A 19,469-nucleotide genomic window follows, 5' to 3' on the forward strand; every position below is an offset into this window, starting at 1 on the left:
TAGCTGGGACTACAGGCGCCCACCACCTCGCCCGGCTAGTTTTTTGTATTTTTTAGTAGAGACGGGGTTTCACCGTGTTAGCCAGGATGGTCTCGATCTCCTGACCTTGTGATCCGCCCGTCTCGGCCTCCCAAAGTGCTGGGATTACAGGCTTGAGCCACCGCGCCCGGCCTATTTATTTATTTATTTTGTCTTTTTGACAATAGCCACCTACCTAACGAGTAAGATGACACCTCATTGTGATTTTCGTTTACATTTTCCTGATAGTGATGTTGAGCATTTTTTCATATATTTGTTAGCCATTTGTATGTCTTCTTTTGAGAAATGTCTATTCAGAGAATTTGCTCCCCCTACTTTTTTTTTTGAGACAGATCTCACTCTGTCACCCAGGCTGGAGTACAGTGGTGGGATCTCAGCTCACTGAAACCGCTGCCTCCCAGGCTCAAGCCATCCTCTCAGTGCAGCCTCCAGAGTAGCTGGGACTCCAGGCACACACCACCATGCTTGGCTAATTTTGTGTAGAGACAGGATTTCACCATGTTGCCCAGGCTGATGTTAAATTCCTGGACTGAAGCCATCTGCCCGCCTCAGCTTCCCAAAGTTGCCCCTTTTTTAATTGGATTTTTTGTTTGTTTTTTGCTGTTGAGATGTTTGAGTTCTATGTATATTCTGCGTATTAACCCCCTGTCAGATAGTTTGCACATATTTTTTGTAATATTTGTAATCCCATTCTTTTTTTTTTTTTTTTTTTTTGACATGGAGTCTTACTCTATCACCCAGTCAGGAGTGCAGTGGTACAGTCTTGGCTCACTGCAACCACCACCTCGCGGGTTCAAGCGATTCTCCTGCCTCAGCCTCCTGAGTAACTGGGATTATAGGTGTATGTCACCATGCCCAGCTAATTTTGTACTTTTAGTAGAGATGGGGTTTCACCATGTTGGTCAGGCTGGTCTTGAACTCCTGATCTCAAGTGATCTGACTGCCTTGGCCTCCCAAACTGCTGGGATTACAGGCATGGGCCACTATGCCCGGCCTGTAATCCCATTCTATAGGTTGTCTTTTTACTTGTAGATTGTTTGCTGAGCAGAAGCTTTTAAGCTTGAGATTATCCTATTTGTTTATTTTTGGTTTTGTTGCCTATGCTTTTGATGTTTTATTCGTAAAATATTTTCCTAGACTTTTGAAGTATTCTCATAGCTTTCTAGTTTTGGGTCTTACATTTAGGTCTTTGATCCATTTTGAGTTGATATTGTATAGGGTGAGAGGTAAGGGGTCTGGTTTCATTTTTCTGTATGTAGATACTCACTTTTCCCAGCACCATTTATTAAAGAGGGTGTCCTTTCCCCAGTGTTCTTGGACCCTTTGTCAAAAATAAATTGGCACTGGGTGTGATGGCTCACACCTGTAATCTCAGCACTTTGGGACTCCAGGACAGGTGGATCACTTGAGCCTAGGAGTTCAAGACCATCCTGCGCAATGTGGCAAAACCCCATCTCTACAAAAAATTAGCCAGGTGGTAGCATGCCCTTGTAGTTGCAGCTCCTCAGGAGGCTGAGGTGGGAAGGAAGATCACCTGAATCTGGGAGGTTGAGGATGCAGTGAGCTGTGATTGCATCACTATACTCCAGTGGGGCAATAGAATGAGACTGTGTCTTAGGTAGGTAGGTAGGTAGGTAGGTAGGTAGGTAGGTAGATAGATAAAGTAGCTTAATAACTTGATACTCTGTTCTGTTCCATTGGCCTGTGTGTCTGTCTTTATGCCAGTACCATGCTGTTTTGGTTACTACAGTTTTGTGGTTTATTTTGAAGTCTGGTGATGTGATGCCTCCAGCTTTGTTCTTTTTGCTCAGGATCGCTTTGGCTAGTTGGAGTCTTCTGTGGTCCTATACAATTTTTAAGATATTTTTCCTATTTATGTGAATAATGTCACTGGTATTTTGATAGGGCCTGTGTGCATTTTAGCATGTTCTTCTGTCCTCTGTTCTCAGTCTTTTTCTGCAAATTGGTAAGTGGATTTAGAGACTTAATCAGATTTAAGTTTTATTTTTTGGGAGTAGTACAAGATAGTTTTATAGAAGCAAAGCAGTGAATGGTACCATACTCAAATATAGATACCTGTATTAGATCGTTCTCATGCTGCCATGAAGAAATATCTGAGATAAGTAATTTATAAAGGAAGGAGGTTTAATTGACTCACAGTTCTGCATTTCTGGAGAGGCCTCAAGAAACTTGCAATCATGGTGGAAGGGGAAGCAAACATGTGCTTTCTCACATGGCGTCAGGAAAGAAAGTGCAGAGTGAAGTGGGGGAAAGCCCCACATAAAACCATGAGATCTCTTGGGAACTCACTCACTATCATGAGAACAGCATGGGGGAACTACCCACATAATTTCATCACCTTCCGTGAAGTCCCTCCCACAACACGTGGGTCTTACGGGACCTACAATTGAAGATGCAATTTGGGTGGGGGCACAGCTAAACCGTATCAATACCTATGTTTTGTCGTTCTTATTGTTGTTGAAACAGAGTGTCACTCTGTCGCCCAGGCTGGTGTGCAATGGTGAGATCTCAGCTCACTGCAACCTCTGCCCCTTGGGTTCAAGTGATTCTCGTGCCTCAGCCTCCCGAGTAGCTGGGACTACAGGCGTGCGCCACCACACCTGGCTAATTTTTGTATTTTTAGTAGAGACAGGGTTTCACCATGTTGTCCAAGCTGGTCTCAAATTCCTAACCTCAGGTGATCCACCCACCTTGGCCTCTCAAAGTGCTGTGATTACAGGTGTGAGCCACCGCACCTGGCCATCAATACCTATGTTGGAACTATCGGGGAGTTTTATTTTTTTCTTTCTTTCCTGTCCTGTCCTTTCCTGTCCTTTCCTGTCCTGTCCTGTTGCCCGGGCTGGAGTGCAATGGCATGACTCACTGCAACCTCCACCTCCCGGGTTCAAGCGATTCTCCTGCCTCAGCCTCCCAAGTAGCTGGGATTACAGGCACCTGCCACCACACCCAGCTGATTTTTGTATTTTTAGTAGAGATGGCATTTAGCCGTGCTGGCCAGGCTGGTCTGAAACTCCTGACCCCAGATGATCCTCCTGCCTCAGCCTCCCAAAGTGCTGGGATTATAGACTTGAGCCATTGTACCCAGCCAAGACCCTGTCTTTAAAAAAAAAAAATTAGCTTGCTTCTACCTTTTGGCTGTTGTGATTAATGCTTCTACCTTACTTTTTATAGTTACCCCATGCCCTGCAAATATGTTCATGCTTGACTTTCATTTCTTTAAACATATTCTTTTTAGCATGTACAGCTGTGTGTGTGTAAAGAAAAAGGGGTATGTGGGAACAGTCTGTTCGTTCTTCACAATTTTGCAGTAAACTTCAAATTGTTCTAAAAAAATAAAATCCAGGAGTCTGAGTGTGGTAGCTTACACCTGTAATCTCAGCATTTTGGGAGGCTTAGTTGAGAGGATTGCTTAAGCCCAGGAGTTCAAGACCAGTCTAGGCAACATAGCAAGACTCTATTTCAAGAAAACAAAATTTTTTTGTTTTTTTAAAAATATAATTAAATATTAAAATATTAAATATTAAAATTAAAATATTAAAATTTTAAATATTAAAAATTAAATAAAAAATTTTTAAAAGTATATTAAGTGTGTGTGTGTATGTATATATATATGTGTGTGTGTGTGTGTGTGTGTGTGTGTGTGTGTGTGCTTTAGCCTCAGTGCAGATACTCTGAAGCAAGAGATCAAGAATGAAATCAGGGCCGGGCGCAGTGGCTCACGCCTGTAATCCCAGCACTTTGGGAGGCCGAGGCGGGCGGATCACAAGGTCAGGAGATCGAGACCACGGTGAAACCCCGTCTCTACTAAAAATACAAAAAATTAGCCGGGCGCGGTTGTGGGCGCCTGTAGTCCCAGCTACTCGGGAGGCTGAGGCAGGAGAATGGCCTGAATCTGGGAGGCGGAGCTTGCAGTGAGCCGAGATCGCGCCACTGCACTCCAGCCTGGGCGACAGAGCCAGACTCCGTCTCAAAAAAAAAAAAAAAAAAAAAAAAAGAATGAAATCAGGCCAGCAGGCCAGATACAGTGGTGCATGTCTGTAATACCACCACTTTGGGTGGCTGAGGCAGGAGGATTACTTGAGCCCAGGAGTTTGAGACTAGCCTGGGCAATATAGTGAGACCCTGTCTCTAAAAAATTAAAAATTGGGCCGGGCGCGGTGGCTCAAGCCTGTAATCCCAGCACTTTGGGAGGCCGAGACGGGCGGATCACAAGGTCAGGAGATCGAGACCATCCTGGCTAACATGGCGAAACCCCGTCTCTACTAAAAACACAAAAAATTAGCCGGGCGAGGTGGCGGCGCCTGTGGTCCCAGCTACTCGGGAGGCTGAGGCAGGAGAATGGCGGGAACCCGGGAGGCGGAGCTTGCAGTGAGCTGAGATCTGGCCACTGCACTCCAGCCTGGGCGACAGAGCGAGACTCCGTCTCAAAAAAAAAAAAAAAAAAAAAAAAAAAATTAAAAATTGGCCGAGCACAGTGGCTCAAGCCTGTAATCCCACCACTTTGGGAGGCCGAGGTGGGTGGATCACCTGAGGTCAGGAGTTCAAGACCAGCCTGGCCAACATGGTGAAATCCCATCTCCACTAAAAATACAAAACTTAGCCGGATGTGGTGGTGGGTGCCTGTAATCCCAGCTACTAGGGAGGCTGAGGCAGGAGAATCGCTTGAACCCGGGAGGTGGAGGTTGAGTGAGCCGAGATCACGCCACTGCACTCCAACCTGGGCGACAGAATAAGACCTTGTCTCAAAAAAAATAATAAAAATAAAAAATTAGCCGACCATGGTGGTGCACGCCTGTAGTCTCAGCTACTCAGGAGGATGTGGTGGGAGGATTCCTTGAGCCCGGGAGTTCAAGACCAGCCTGGGCAACACAGTGAGACCTTGTCTCTTAAAAAAAAAAAAAAAAAATTATCAGGACACACTGGCGAGCACCTGTGGTCCTAGTTGCCTAGTTGCTTGGGAGGCTGAAATGAGAGGATCACTTGAGCCTGGGAGGTCAAGGCTGCAGTGAGCTGTGGTTATGCCACAGCATTCCAGCCTGGGCAGCAGAGTGAGAACCTGTCTCAAACAAAAGAAAACTGTGTTAGGCCTGATGACTCCAGGGGGTACCCCTCAGCTCTGTATTTCCTGCCTAGAGCTGACCCAGCAGTACCCACCTCCAGTGGCTGGCCAATATTTCTGTCAGATTGGGCTGCTTATTATCTTTGAAGCATAGGTATTGTCAGTCTTGATGAGCTTATCTGTTTAATTTTGCTTGTATGTTAAAAGTATTTGCATCACATGCAGAGATAACTTTATTCTCTCCTTGCCTCCTTCCTCCTCACATTTAAGGTATTTTAGGGATGGTGCAGTTAAGAAACCTTATTCTGCAAAGACACTGTCCAACAAGAAGTCTTCTGCATCCTTTGGGATCCGGAGGGAGTTACCTAGTACCAGTCACCTAGTGCAGTATCATGGCACACATACTTGTACCCGACAGGGCCGGTTAAGAGAACTGCGCGTCAGGTGAGCTTTTGAGTGGCCACCAGTCTACGGATACTTTTCTCTTGTTCTGCCTTCTTGGTTAAAATGAGGGAATGATTGTTATTCTCCCATCACAATTAGTTGGAGATCTTGATGCCTGTTCTTTATAGTAGAATGTTCAGATGAAAAGGATATTCAGGAATCTGCAGACATAAAATCTGTCATTGAGTGTTTTCATTTCTCCACTTGTGCCTCGCAATATGACGCTATCAAGATTCTTCCAGAAAAAGTCTAAACGTGTAAACGTGGTCCAAGAAAGAAGGAACTACTCTTTTTTGCTACTCTTTTTTTTTCCCCCTGGATTTTCTGGTGAATTCTAGAAGAGCTGTAACCCTTCTGCTACTCTTGATTAGGTATATTAAAGACATGCATTTCTTAATTCAAAAATTTATCAGGCCTGGTGCGGTGGCTCACACCTATAATCCCAGCACTTTGGGAGGCCGAGGCAGGTGGATCACCTGAGGTCAGGAGTTCGGGACCTCATCTCCACTAAAAATACAGCTGGGCACGGTGGCTCATGCCTGTAATCCCAGCACTTTGGGAGGCCGAGGCGGGTGGATCACGAGGTCAGGAGATCGAGAACATCCTGGCTAACATGGTGAAGCCCCATCTCTACTAAAAATACAAACAATTAGCCAGGCGTGGCGGTGTGCACATGTAGTCCCAGCTACTCGGGAGGCTGAGGCAGGAGAATGGCTTGAACCCGGTAGGCGGAGCTTGCGGTGAGCAGAGATTGCGCCACTGCACTCTAACCTGGGCGACAGAGCAAAACGCTGTCTCAAAATAAAAAAAGACAAGCCACCTTTGTGTGTATACCAGGCACTGTGCTAGGTACTAAAGGTACTATAAAGCACCAATTTTTGCTTTCAGGGGCTCACAGTGCAGAGGGAATGACAGACACCCTGTGAGCTGATCACTGTGATATGGTGTCACATTACAGGAGGGGTTTGAGCAGAGTACTGAGAGTACACAGCTACTCACTCTGTTTACATTGGAGAAGGTTCAGGATTAGTGGGCATTTGCCAGGCATTTTAGGTAGGAAGAATAATATGAACAAAAGAATTATGATGTACTTCCTGTACCTCAGTTCTGAAGTTTTTATCTCTTCGTTGACAATTTATATTGAAAATATTTTTAAAAAATAATCTGCTTGATTTTAGCTTTATAAATCTCCCCCATCCTATGCCCTGTTTGATGCAAGATTAGCTATGATATCACCTTTTGACTCATACTAACGTCCCTCCCTCTGAGACCTTAAAGGCTTCCTTTCCTTTCCAGAAAACTGATGATGTAAGCCAAATGGAATTTTAAAATATGTATATCCTTTTTTTCCTTCTTTCAGATGCGTGGCCAGAAAGTTCTTATGTTTATGGATTCGAATGACTTTTGGAAGAGTATTTCCCTCTAAAGCCAGGTAGTATTAGCTCAGAACACCATAATTCTGTTGAGTTCATTCTAGGGTTTTCTTTTATTTTAAGCCTGTATATAAACTTCATTATGGCTTGTGCTGTTACATTCCTCCCTTGTTCCTCCCCAGAATCCAGTAGGCAGAAACAGTCCCTAATATAACCATGTACTGTAGTGGTAACTTCATACCTGTTAGTTGACTGCAGCTTTATTAGTGGTGAGCTGTGAATGTTATCTACAAAGTAGCCAGTGAAGGTTAAGTTTTAGTGTTCAATGTCCTGGCCTTTAGCTACTGTGGCCTTCAGCTTCAAAGAAAAAGAAAGAAAGAAAAAAAAATCACAAGCAAGTGACCAAGTGAAAGAATCAGGCAGGGCACGGTGGCTCATGCCTGTAAACCCAGCACTTTGGGAGGCTGAGGCGGGCGAATCACCTGAGGCTAGGAGTTCGAGACCAGCCTGGCCAACCTGGTGAAACCCTGTCTCTACAAAAATTAGCTGCGCAGCGAGGCACAGGTGGCTCATGCCTGTAATCCCACCACTTTGGGAGGCCGAGGTGGGCGAGTCACCTGAGGTCAGGAGTTCGAGACCAGAAAGGCCCTCTCAAAAAAAAAAAAGGCCAGGCGCGGTGGCTCACGCCTGTAATCCCAGCACTTTTGGGAGGCCGAGGTGGGTGAGTCACCTGAGGTCAGGAGTTCGAGACCAGCCTGACTAACATGAGAAACCCTGTCTCTACTAAAAATACAAAATTAGCCAGGCATGGTGGCGCATGCCTGTAATCCCAGCTACTCGCGAGGCTGAGGCAGGAGAACTGCTTGGACCCAGGAGTCAGAGGTTGCAGTGAGCCAAGATTACGCCATTGCACTCCAGCCTCGGCAACAAGAGCGAAAGGCCCTCTCAAAAAAAAAAAAAGGCCAGGCGCGGTGGCTCACGCCTGTAATCCCAGCACTTTTGGGAGGCTGAGGTGGGCAGATCATGAGGTCAGGAGATCGAGACCATCCTGGCTAACACAGTGAAACCCCGTCTCTACTAAAAATACAAAAAGAAATTAGGTGTGGTGGCGGGCGCCTGTAGTTCCAGCTGCTCAGGAGGCTGAGGCAGGAGAATGGCGTAAACCTAGGAGGCGGAGCCTGCAGTCAGCCGCAATTGCACCACTGTACTCTGGCCTGGGTGACAGAGCAAGACTCTGTCTCAAAAAAAAAAAAAAAAGATAATTAGCTGAGCGTGGTGGCATATGCCTGTAATCTCAGCTAATTGGGAGGCTGAGGCAGGAGAACCACTTGAACCCCGGAGGCAGAGATTGTGGTGAGCCGAGATTGTGCCATTGCACTCTAACCTGGGCAACAGAGTGAGACTGTCTCAAATAAATAAATAAATAAAAATAAGAATAAAAAAGAACCATACTTAAGTAAACCAGGATAGATAAGATCTCTTTGGGAAAAGTGTTTGCCCAAGAGAAGTAATTGAGCTCTTTCAGGGCACTGGTCAGACTGACAGATTGGCTTGATCAAGTGCAGAACCTGGGGGAAAAAATTGGCTTTAGCAAAGGAAGTGAAATTTTAGCAGCAAATCCCTCTGTCATAGCCTGATTTTGTATAGACCAATGCTGCCCATTGCTGTGGTTTTGGGTTATAATTGCTTTAGCTGCAGTGCTGAGAATGGACTGCAACAGAGAGTCACAGGAGTGTCCGTACAGAAGGCAGGGGAGCTGGAGAGAAGGGACCAGTGCAAGGTATGTTTCAAAAGGAGAATTGGCAGCCTTCGAGAGTGTAAGCACTTAAAAACTGAAATGTCTTGGGTTCCCTCCTGCTCCCCTCTTCCCCTTTTCTTTCCCTTGCTATAATCTTTCCTGTTTCATTTTTTGAGTCTGACTCCTTCATTCAATGTCTCTCAAGCAAACCTGGCCTGTGTGTGTTTTCTGAAATCTTTTCTTTGTATACTTTATGAGGATTCCTGCTGTTCCATCTGTTCCTTTTTGTATGTTTACAGTGAAGCTCCTGATGTGGCTATGTTACCGGCCAGGTCTAGGTCCATTCTGCCCATGCGTGGTAAATCAATCACTGTGACACAGGTTTTGCAAAAGAGAAAAAACTTACTTGCAAGGCCACTGAGCGAGGAGGTGGGAGAACAGGTCTCAAACCGGCCTCCCCAAAGATAAGCCTTAGGGATATTTGTGGGCTAGGGAAGTGGGGTGGTTTAAGGTGTGGGGTGGATTGAGGTGGATTGGCAGTGGGGATAATGAAGTAACATTCATTGTGTACAAGTGTAGTCAGGGTTCATGGCATGTCATAGAACACATGTACAGAAAATAGAGGCATTAACATGATCTGAGGGTGGAGTTTTTGGCCCTCAAGCATCAAAAGACCCTCTAGGGCTCCTTCACAGGCCCAGTTGAAGGGTTGGTGGTCTCCATCAGTTTGAACTGGGCAGGAGCTAGCCCAGATTCCTGAGAAATAACTGAAGTGACCATTGCCATGGTGACCTGTGAATGTTATCTACAAAGTAGCCAATGAAAGTTAAGTTTAAGTGTTCAGGCTGGACATGGTGGCTCCCACCTGTAATCCTAGCACTTTGGGAGGCCAAGGCAGGCGGATTACTTGAGGTCAGGAGTTTGAAACCAACCTGGCCAACGTGGTGAAACTTTGTCTCTACTAAAAATACAAAGAAATCAGCCGGGCATGGTGGCGGGTGCCTGTAATCCCAGCTACTTGGGAGGCTGGAGCAGGAGAATTGCTTGAACCCAGGAGGCGGAAGTTGCATTGAGCCGAGATCGTGCCACTGCACTCCAGCCTGAGCAACAGAAAGAGGATCTGTCTCAAAAAAAAAAACAAAACAAAAAAAACCAAAAAAAACAATAGTTGTAGTGTTCAGTGGTGTGGCCTTTAGCTTCAAAGAAAAAAAAAAAAAAAAAACAAGCAAGTGACCAAAAGCAAGCAGGGCAGCAGAGCTGATCATGTTAACCCCTTGTTTTCAGCTGTAGCCCATCCCAGCTGCAAGTGCTAGCCATCGTTCACCTCTATATTACCTTCTTCTCCTGGATCTTGGACATGTCGTCCTTCACTGCCTTGGTAGCTCTTTAGTGCATTAAATAAATTTTTTTTGCTCTGCTTTTTTTGTTGTTCATTGGGAAAATTGATCTAAATTGCTATTGTCAGAATTTTCTCATTTTTGTTTAATTCATTGCATATTTATTGACTTCTCCACTGTTAGCTTAGAAATTATATTCTCTTTTACTCTTCCTTTACTGACTGCCCTGATAAGTTACAAATGTGAATGTGTATTTTCATTCAAATATGAATGTATATTTGTTTATTTTATTTATTTATTTATTTTGAGACGGAGTCTCGCTCTGTCGCCCAGGCTGGAGTACAGTGGCCGGATCTCAGCTCACTGCAAGCTCCGCCTCCCAGGTTCACGCCATTCTCCTGCCTCAGCCTCCCGAGTAGCTGGGACTACAGGCGCCCGCCACCTCGCCCGGCTAATTTTTTTGTATTTTTTAGTAGAGACGGGGTTTCACTGTGCTAGCCAGGATGGTCTCGATCTCCTGAACTCGTGATCCGCCCGTCTCGGCCTCCCAAAGTGCTGGGATTACAGGCGTGAGCCACCGCGCCTAGCCCTGAATGTATATTTGTAACTTACCAGAATCTAATGTTAATTGGTTTTTTACCCCCTTCCTAGATAAGACAGGGTCCTTAGAATACTTTAGCTCTGCCCATCTCCCTCTCTTTGTGTATATTTTTAAATCTATAAAGCATTATTACCCTCATTTTATTTTTTTGAGACGGGGTCTCACTCTGTCGCTCAGGCTGCAGTGCAGTGGCACAATCTCAGCTCACTGCAACCTCCGCCTCCTGGATTCAAGCCTCGGCTTCCTGAGTAGTTGGGATTACAGGTGCGAGCCACCACACCCGGCTAATTTTTGTATTTTTGTAGAGACAAGGTTTTATCATGTTGGCCAGGCTGGTCTCAAATTCCTGACCTCAGGTGATCTACCCGCTTCAGCCTTGCAAAGTGCTGGGATTACAGGCGTGAGCCACTGTGCCCAGCCTATTATTTTCATTGTGTATAGCCATTATTTATTTAGATTTATTCACATATTTACCCTATTTACCCTTCCTTTTTCATTTATTTTTCTTTTTTTGCCCCAACATTACAACAAATATTTACCCTTTCTGTTGCCCTTTTTCTTCTCACATCTCCAGGTTTCTATCTGTGATAATTTTCCTTCTCCTGTCATTAGAAGGTCCCAGAGTATTTTCTTTCAGGTAGGTCTGCTGGTGAGAAATTCTCTCAGATTTTGTCTGTCTAAAAATATTTTATTCCATCTTCACCTTTGAAGGATATTTTCACTGGGTATGGGAGTCTGGGCTGCTGGTTTTTTCCCAGCACCTGGAAGATATTCCATCACTGTCTTATGGCTTCCATTTTTAAGCTGTCAGTCTAATTTTTGCTCTTTTGAAGATACATTGCTTGTCTTAGTTTTCAGAAGCTTTGAATTTATTTTCTTATAATCTTTTATCTCGTTTTGAGATTATGAACAAGGTTTTTTTTTTTTCTTTTTTGTGGACAAATCTTTCTGACATACTTGTGTTTATATGCATGTTATTCTGCTCCTTATCTTCTTTCTTCATGTAACTTCAAATGCTTTTTTTTTTTTCTTTTCTTTCCTGAGATTGCATCTCACCCTGTCGCCCAGGCTGGAGTGCAGTGGCATGATCTCAGCTCAGTGCAACCTCCGCCTCATGGGTTCAAGCGATTCTCCTGCCTCAGCCTCCCACATAGCTGGGACTACAGGCACGCGCCACCATACCCAGCTAACTTTTTTATTTTTAGTAGAGACCATGTTGGCCAGGCTGGTCTCAAACTCCTGACCTCAGGTGATCTGCCCAACTCAGCCTCCCAAAGTGCCAGGATTACAGGCATGAGCCACTGCGCCCAGCCTCAAATACTTTTTTATTTTTATTTTTATTCTTTTTTTCAGACAGAGTCTTGCTCTGTTGCTCACGCTGGAGTGCAGTGGTGTGATCTCGGCTCACTGCAACCTCTACCTCCCGGGTTCAAGCGATTTTCCTGCCTCAGCCTCCCTTGTGGCTGGGATTACAGATGCGCGCTACCACACCCAGCTAATTTTTGTATTTTTAGTAGAGACGGCGTTTCACCATGTTGGTCAGGCTGGTCTCGAAATCCTGACCTTGTGATCCGCCTGCCTTAGCTTCCCAAAGGGTTCAAATTACAGGCGTGAGCCACTGCGCCTGGCCTTTTTTTGTCTGTTTGTTTCTTTTTTTCTTTTTGCTGAGACAGAGTCTCACTCTGTCGCCCAGGCTGGAGTGCAGTGGCGCGATCTCGGCTCACTGCAACCTCTGCCTCCTGGATTCAAGCGATTCTCCTGCCTCAGCCTCCCAAGTAGCTAGGATTACAGATGTGCACCACCATGCCCGGCTAATTTTATTACTTATTTTTATGTGAAATTAGTTTTCCTGAATTTTAATATTTAAATTTATGTCTTTATATATTCTTTAGAGACGAGGTCTTGCTATATTGCCCTGCAGTGATGTGATCATAGCTCACTGCAGCCTTGAACTCATGGGCTCAAGTAATCCTTCTGCCTCAGCCTCCCAAGTAGCTGAGACTGTAGGCACAAGCCACCACACTTGCCTTATTATCCTGAACTTTTAGAGTGAGTCAAGGTTCAGTTAATTTTTACTAATTTCATAGAACTGCTTCTGTTGTTTTTGTTTAGGGTTCAGAAATATAGTGGCTTTTTTTATGGGGTATCCTGGTTTTGTTCCCTTACCACACTTGGTCTGGATCTTCTTTTTCCTTGTCTCTTTTGACCCTCCCCTGCTCAAATTTTTTTCTACCCGTGGCTGTTTCTCCTCCATATGAAGCCCTGTCCTAGAAGGGTACCCTGGCAGGTCAGTTTTGAGATTCCCTAGGGGCTGGACTGCTCTAGCTGTTTCAGTTCTTATGTGAGCCCTGGTGCTGGAGAGGATAAAACTTATAGTTTCAGCTGCTCATCTCAAATTGGGCGTCTCTGCCTTCCAGTGACTACTCATTGGCTGTTTTGGGGTTCTCCTATTGTTAGGTTTCTCAGATGCGACTTGGGGATCCAAAGATTGAAAACTGTGTTACTACCTCCACTATTTTCCTAAAATCTAGTTGTTTTGGTTTTTGTTTTTTGTCTTTTTTTTTTTTGAGATGGAGTTTTGCTCTTGTTGCCCAGGCTGGAGTGCAGTGGCACAATCTTGGCTCACTGCAACCTCCACTTTCTGGATTCAAGCAATTTTCCTGCCTCAGTCTCCTGGTTAGCTGGGATTAAAGGTGCACGCCATCATGCCCTACTATTTTTTGTATTTTCAGTAGAGAAGGGGTTTCACCATTTTGGCCAGGGTGGTCTTGAACTCCTGACCTCAGGTGATCCACCTGCCATGGCCTTCCAAAATGCTGGGATTACAGGCGTGTGCCACCATGCCCAGCCCTGAAATCCATTTTTTACGCAATTTTATTTATCGATATTTGAACCATATTTGACTGGGAACCTCACTTCAAATAATGCTTTCCAAGTCCTTGGGAAATGCTGATTGTATGTTAGAAGTACACTGACTTTAAGAGAAAGTCTAACAATGGCTGAAATAAATTGAGATTTGCTTTTTCCTTTTTTAAAAAAAAATTGTTAAATTTTTTTACTTTTAGAGACAGGGGTCTCACTATGTTTTCCAGACTGGTTTTGAACTCCTGTGCTTAAGCGATCCTCCCTGCCTCAGCCTCTCAAAGTATTAGGATTATAGGCATGAGGGGATTTACTTTCTTTTTTTTAAACAAGCCATCTGGAGATTGGCAGTTACTGGTATTGCTTCAACTGTTCAGTCATGTAGTTTCAGGCTCAGGCTTCTGGTACCTTTCTAGTTCAACATCCTTAGCACGTTGGCCCTTTGTCCTCATAGGTGACACTTCGTAGTTGCAAGATGACTGTTCTAAGTTTACACAGGAAGGTGGGGGTAAGGGAGGCGTCCATTTGATCTCTTTATCAGGAAGGAAAACTTCCCTGGAAGTTCCCCACCACATTCTGCTTCTGCCTCATTGGCCAGAGTTTTGTCACCGGCCACCTTTCGCTACAGAGGAGGTTGGGAAAGAAATCTTTCTGTCCTTTGTATTGGATACTGATGAGAAAAAGGGCTTGGCCGTGGGTGTTGGGTTACCAGTGACTGCTAGCTGACACTGCTACACTGCTTTAAAACATTTGCATTGTGCTGTTTTTCACGTCTTCGCTCTTCAGTGGTGGCTGGGTGTAGAGGAAAGAATACTGGACTAGAATTAAGGAGACCTGAGCTTTGGTTGTAACCCAGGCCCTACCTAATTATTTGATCTGAGGATAGTTATACCTGTAGGCCTCAATTTTGCAAGTTACAGAAAATGATAGAGTGAGAATATTTGTTTTCTAAGCAGCTACCGAAATTAGAATTTTGATACTGTTTCCATTGACTTAGAAACTTGTGAAGGGATAGTTATTTTCCAATATCTATATATCAATATCAAATATCAATCTGTTAAAATCAAGTGGGTTCTTTGTTACTTGGGGGAACACTGGGCATCCTGATCTTTGTTTTTAGTCTTTTTCCATACTGAGTTATTTATTTCTCAATTTTAGGTGTGTTGGGCGGGAATAATACCATGCCACAAACTGCAGAATAATGCCTTTATGTGCTTAATGTTTTAGCTTTGTTTTTTGTTGTTGTTTTTGAGACAGAGTTTCGCTCTTGTTGCCTAGGCTGGAGTGCAATGGTGGGATTTTGGCTCACTGCAACTTTCGCCTCCTGGGTTCAAGCAATTCTCCTGTCTCAGCCTCCCAAATAGTTGGGACTACAGGCATGCGCCACCACGCCTGGCTATTTTTTGTATTTTTAGTAGATACGGGGTTTTACCATGTTGGTCAGGTTGGTCTTGAGCTCCTAACCTCAGATGATCCACCTGCCTCAGCCTCCCAAAGTGCTGGGATTACAGCATGAGCCTCTGCACCCATCCTTAACCTTTTTTTTTTTTTTTTTTTTTGAGACGGAGTCTGGCTCTGTTGCCCAGGCTGGAGTGCAGTGGCCGGATCTCAGCTCACTGCAAGCCCCGCGTCCCGGGTTCACGCCATTCCCCTGCCTCAGCCTCCCGAGTAGCTGGGACTACAGGCGCCCGCCACCGCGCCCGGCTAGTTTTTTTTGTATTTTAGTAGAGACGGGGTTTCACCGTGTTAGCCAGGATGGTCTCGATCTCCCGACCTCGTGATCCGCCCGTCTCGGCCTCCCAAAGTGCTGGGATTACAAGCTTGAGCCACCGCGCCTGGCCATCCATTTTTTTTTTTAAGTACAATTTCTCCAGAGTATAATTTTTCTTCAGTCCTTAAGGACACAGCTTCTTAATGGGTTTTAGTGGGAGTCACGGGGCAGCGCCCGCAGGTCAAAATTGGGGTGCGGATATTCAGTCTTAGTGGGCTTCATGAGATTGATTTCCAACTACTTAGCTGTGAATGGCACAACTCACATATTAAGGCAGCTTCATATATGGCTTGGGTAGCACCTAGACATCAAAGACCCTCACTTCAGAAATGTCCCTGACTCCGGAGGCTGAGGCAGGAGAATGGCGTAAACCCGGGAGGCGGAGCTTGCAGTGAGCTGAGATCCGGCCACTGCACTCCAGCCCGGGCTACAGAGCAAGACTCCGTCTCAAAAAAAAAAAAAAAAAAAAAAAAAGAAATGTCCCTGACTGCTGCAGCCTCTCCTGTGTTTCACATGATGAATTTCTCCTGTTTTTGTTAAAGTCACTAAATTTGCTACAGTCAATGATGAATTCCTAAACTTTCTTTAACTTGACCTACCAGGTAGCATTAGAGAGTCCATCATTTCCTTCTTCTAGAATCGCTTTCTTCTCCCAGCTTCTAGTTACCATCCTCTTGTTTTTTCTCCTACCCGTTTGACTGCCCCTTCTAACTCTCCTTTGTTTTCTTCCTCATCTAAATACCCCAACACCTAGTCTTTGCACTGCTTCTCTAGCTGCCCCACAGCCGAAATCTCATCAAATCTCACAGTAATTCTCAGATGTGTATGCCCAGCCAAGACCTCTGCCTTGAAACTCTGGACTTTTACATACGTGACAGCTCCACTGGGTGTCACACCATAGTATCTCCAAAACTGAAATCGTCATCTTTCCCCTCTCAGGGGAAACTCCATCCTTCCAAGTGCTCAGGTCAGAAACGGTGAAGTCATCCTTCACACCTCTTATTCTTTCACACCCCAATTTAAAATGTGAAGTGCCAAAATCATATTGCTTCAACCTTCAAAATGCATTCAGAATCCAGCCACTTTTGAGACCTTTAGTAGCTACCACCTGGTGCAAGCCATCAGCATCTCTCCCTCAAGTGACTCCAGTGACTCCTCATTGGTCTCCTGCTTCCTGTCTTGCCCCTAGTCAGTATCTTCTCAGTAGGTAGTCTGAGTAAATCAAGTCACATCATTCTGTCAGACTTCCAGTGGCTTCCTGCTGAAAGTAAAAGCCCATAGTCCTTACCGTGGCCTACAAGACCAACCAACTTTTTGTGTCACCTGTAGATTTTTTTTTCATTTCTGCTGTCATATTGTTAATTTCCAAGAGCTTGTTTTTGTTCTCTGCATGTTCCCTTTTTAATTTCTAAAAGCTGCTTTTGTTCTCTGCATGTTTCCTTTCTTTTTAATAGTATCCTGGAGGCTCAAAATTTTTTGAGGATAATGTGGTTTGTTTTTAAGATTTTTTTTTTTTTTTTTTTTTTTTTGAGACAGAGTCTCGCTCTGTCGCCCACGCTGGAGTGCAGTGGCCGGATCTCAGCTCACTGCAAGCTCCACCTCCCGGGTTTACGCCATTCTCCTGCCTCAGCCTCCCGAGTAGCTGGGACTACAAGCGCCCGCCACCTCGCCCGGCTAGTTTTTTGTATTTTTAGTAGAGACGGGGTTTCACCGTGTTAGCCAGGATGGTCTCGATCTCCTGACCTTGTGATCTGCCCGTCTCGGCCTCCCAAAGTGCTGGGATTACAGGCTTGAGCCACCGCGCCCGGCCTGTTTTTAAGATTTTTATCTGCTTACACTGTGTGTCTTCTAAGATCCTTTTTTCTTTGCGTTTTTGGTCACTGTGCCATGTTGGAGCCTTTCCTCAAATGTCAAGAGATTCTTATATTGTCTGTTTATATTTAACAGCAGATGGCCGGGCGTGGTGGCTCAAGCCTGTAATCCCAGCACTTTGGGAGGCCGAGACGGGCGGATCACGAGGTCAGGAGATCGAGACCATCCTGGCTAACACGGTGAAACCCCGTCTCTACTAAAAAATACAAAAAAAAAAAACTAGCCGGGCGAAGTGGCGGGTGCCTGTAGTCCCAGCTACTCGGGAGGCTGAGGCAGGAGAATGGCGTGAACCCGGGAGGCGGAGCTTGCAGTGAGCTGAGATCCGGCCACTGCACTCCAGCCTGGGTGACAGAGCAAGACTCCGTCTCAAAAAAAAACAGCAGGGCCCTAAAAAGCTAATTTTAGAAGCCTTTTTTTTTTTTTTGAGACAAGGTCTCACTCTGTTGCCTAGGCTAGAGTACAACGGCGCAATCTCAGCTCACTGCAACCTCCGCCTCCTGGATTCAAGTGATTCTCCTGCCTCAGCCTCCTGAGTAGCTGGGATTACAGGCATGCACCACCACGCCTGGCTACTTTTTGAATTTTTAGTAGAGATGGGGTTTCACCACGTTGGTCAGGCTGGTCTTAAACTCCTGACTTCAGGTGATTTGCCTCGGCCTCCCAAAGTGCTGGGATTACAGGTGTGAGCCACCACACCCAGCCAGAAGCTTTTATATGTAAGCATGAGGACTTACAACTTGAAGGCTTCACTATAGGCTTTGGGGTAGATTTCACCAGGGAATCTAGCTGTCTGTGTCTCTGAAGACCTTTCCCCTTAGGTTGATCAGTTTTCCCCAGACAAAAGAGACACCCTCCAACTCCTTCTGGTATGGGATGGGATGGAGATGAAGGTGGTAATTTTTAAAATTTTAAAATTTTTATTTATTTAACTTTTTTTTTTCTGAGACTGTCTTGCTCTGTCACCCAGGCTGGAGTGCAGTGGCGCGACTGACTCACTGCACCCTCCGCCTCCGAGGTTCAAGCAATTCTCCTGCCTCAGCCTCTTGAGTAGCTGGGATTACAGGTGCCCACCACCATGCCTGGCTAATTTTTGTATTATTAGTAGAGATGGGGTTTCACCCTTTTGGCCAGGCTGGTATTGAACTCCTGACCTTGTGATCCACCCACTTCAACCTCCCAAAGTGCTGGGATTACAGGCGTGAGCCACCACGCCCGGCCTACAGTTTGGTGTTTTTTTTTTTTTTTTTTTGAGTCTGGCTCTGTCGCCCAGGCTGGAGTGCAGTGGCCAGATCTCCGCTCACTGCAAGCTCCGCCTCCCGGGTTCGCGCAATTCTCCTGCCTCAGCCTCCCGAGCAGCTGGGACTACAGGCGCCCGCCACCTCGCCCGGCTTATTTTTTTTTGTATTTTTAGTAGAGATGGGGTTTCACCGTGTTAGCCAGGATGGTCTCGATCTCCTGACCTCGTGATCCGCCCGTCTCGGCCTCCCAAAGTGCTGGGATTACAGGCTTGAGCCACCGTGCCCGGCCTACAGTTTGGTTTTTTTTTTCTGTTTTTTTTTTTAAACAGAATCTTACTCTGTCACCCAGGCTGGAGTACAGTGGTATGATCTCGGCTTACTACAACCTCTACCTCTCAGGTTCATGTGAGTCTCCTGCTTCATCCTCCCAAGTAACTGAGACCATGGGCATGCACCACCATGCCCGGCTAATTTTTGTATTTTTAGTAGAGATGGAGGTCTTGCCATGTTGGCCAGGCTGGTCTCGGGCTGCCCTCAAGTGATCCACCCACCTTGGCCTCCCAAAGTGCTGGGATTATGAACATGACACTGCGCCCAGCCGAAGGTGTTAATTATAAGCTTGGCTGCAAGCAGGAAAAGGGATGGTAGGTCTCATTGTTCAGTATGTAGACTTTTGGTCTAGGACCATCTCCCAAGCTTTGCCTAGTATTCTGGAGTCCAGTTCTCCTGTGGCTCGCTTCTCCAGAGATATACCTGAGTCTCTGCTTGAGTGAATAATGGGATCCAGGGGTCTAACCGCTTCTGACACACAGGCTTGTAAACAATCCTGTGTTTTCATCTCAGTCCACAGCTCCTCGTCTCCTGATACTTCTCATTTCCACCCCTTTCTGGGGAGCCTGTGCCACCAGGTGGGTGCTTCTTGTCTCCCTTCTTCCCCCACAACAAGACACTTAATTATCTCCTTTATCTGGTGATTCATCTGCAACTCTCTTGCCTAAAATTGACTAAAATTTGTTGACAGCTCTTGGCTGTCACCCTTTCTCCTATTCTCTTGGTCTTTATAGGCTGACACCTTTTTGAATATATTTGCTGTTATTTAATGCGGCATGGGGAA

General features: G+C 45.5%; 1 protein-coding gene across 14 annotated transcripts in view; it reads left to right on the plus strand.

Moving 5' to 3' along the window:
* The window catches only part of LOC105487292 (SFI1 centrin binding protein), a 120,926-nt gene that overhangs the window by 28,073 nt on the left and 73,384 nt on the right, over window positions 1–19,469 (plus strand). For 10 of the 14 annotated variants that reach the window (XR_011614070.1, XM_071080422.1, XM_071080427.1 and 7 more), the window contains exons 3-5: window positions 5,390–5,563; window positions 6,924–6,995; window positions 11,187–11,249. The exons of 1 other annotated variant lie outside the window; for it this stretch is intronic. Coding sequence is in view for 12 of the 13 variants with exons in the window: in XM_071080422.1 (XP_070936523.1) it covers window positions 5,390–5,563; window positions 6,924–6,995; window positions 11,187–11,249 (309 nt within the window). In the remaining variant the exon portion in view is untranslated. The remainder of the gene's footprint in view (window positions 1–5,389; window positions 5,564–6,923; window positions 6,996–11,186; window positions 11,250–19,469) is intronic. 3 more of the 14 variants (XM_071080423.1, XM_071080428.1, XM_071080426.1) reach the window with 2 other exon arrangements.

The sequence above is a fragment of the Macaca nemestrina genome, chromosome 15 (assembly GCF_043159975.1).
Source record: "Macaca nemestrina isolate mMacNem1 chromosome 15, mMacNem.hap1, whole genome shotgun sequence".
NCBI classification, from domain to species: domain Eukaryota; kingdom Metazoa; phylum Chordata; class Mammalia; order Primates; family Cercopithecidae; genus Macaca; species Macaca nemestrina.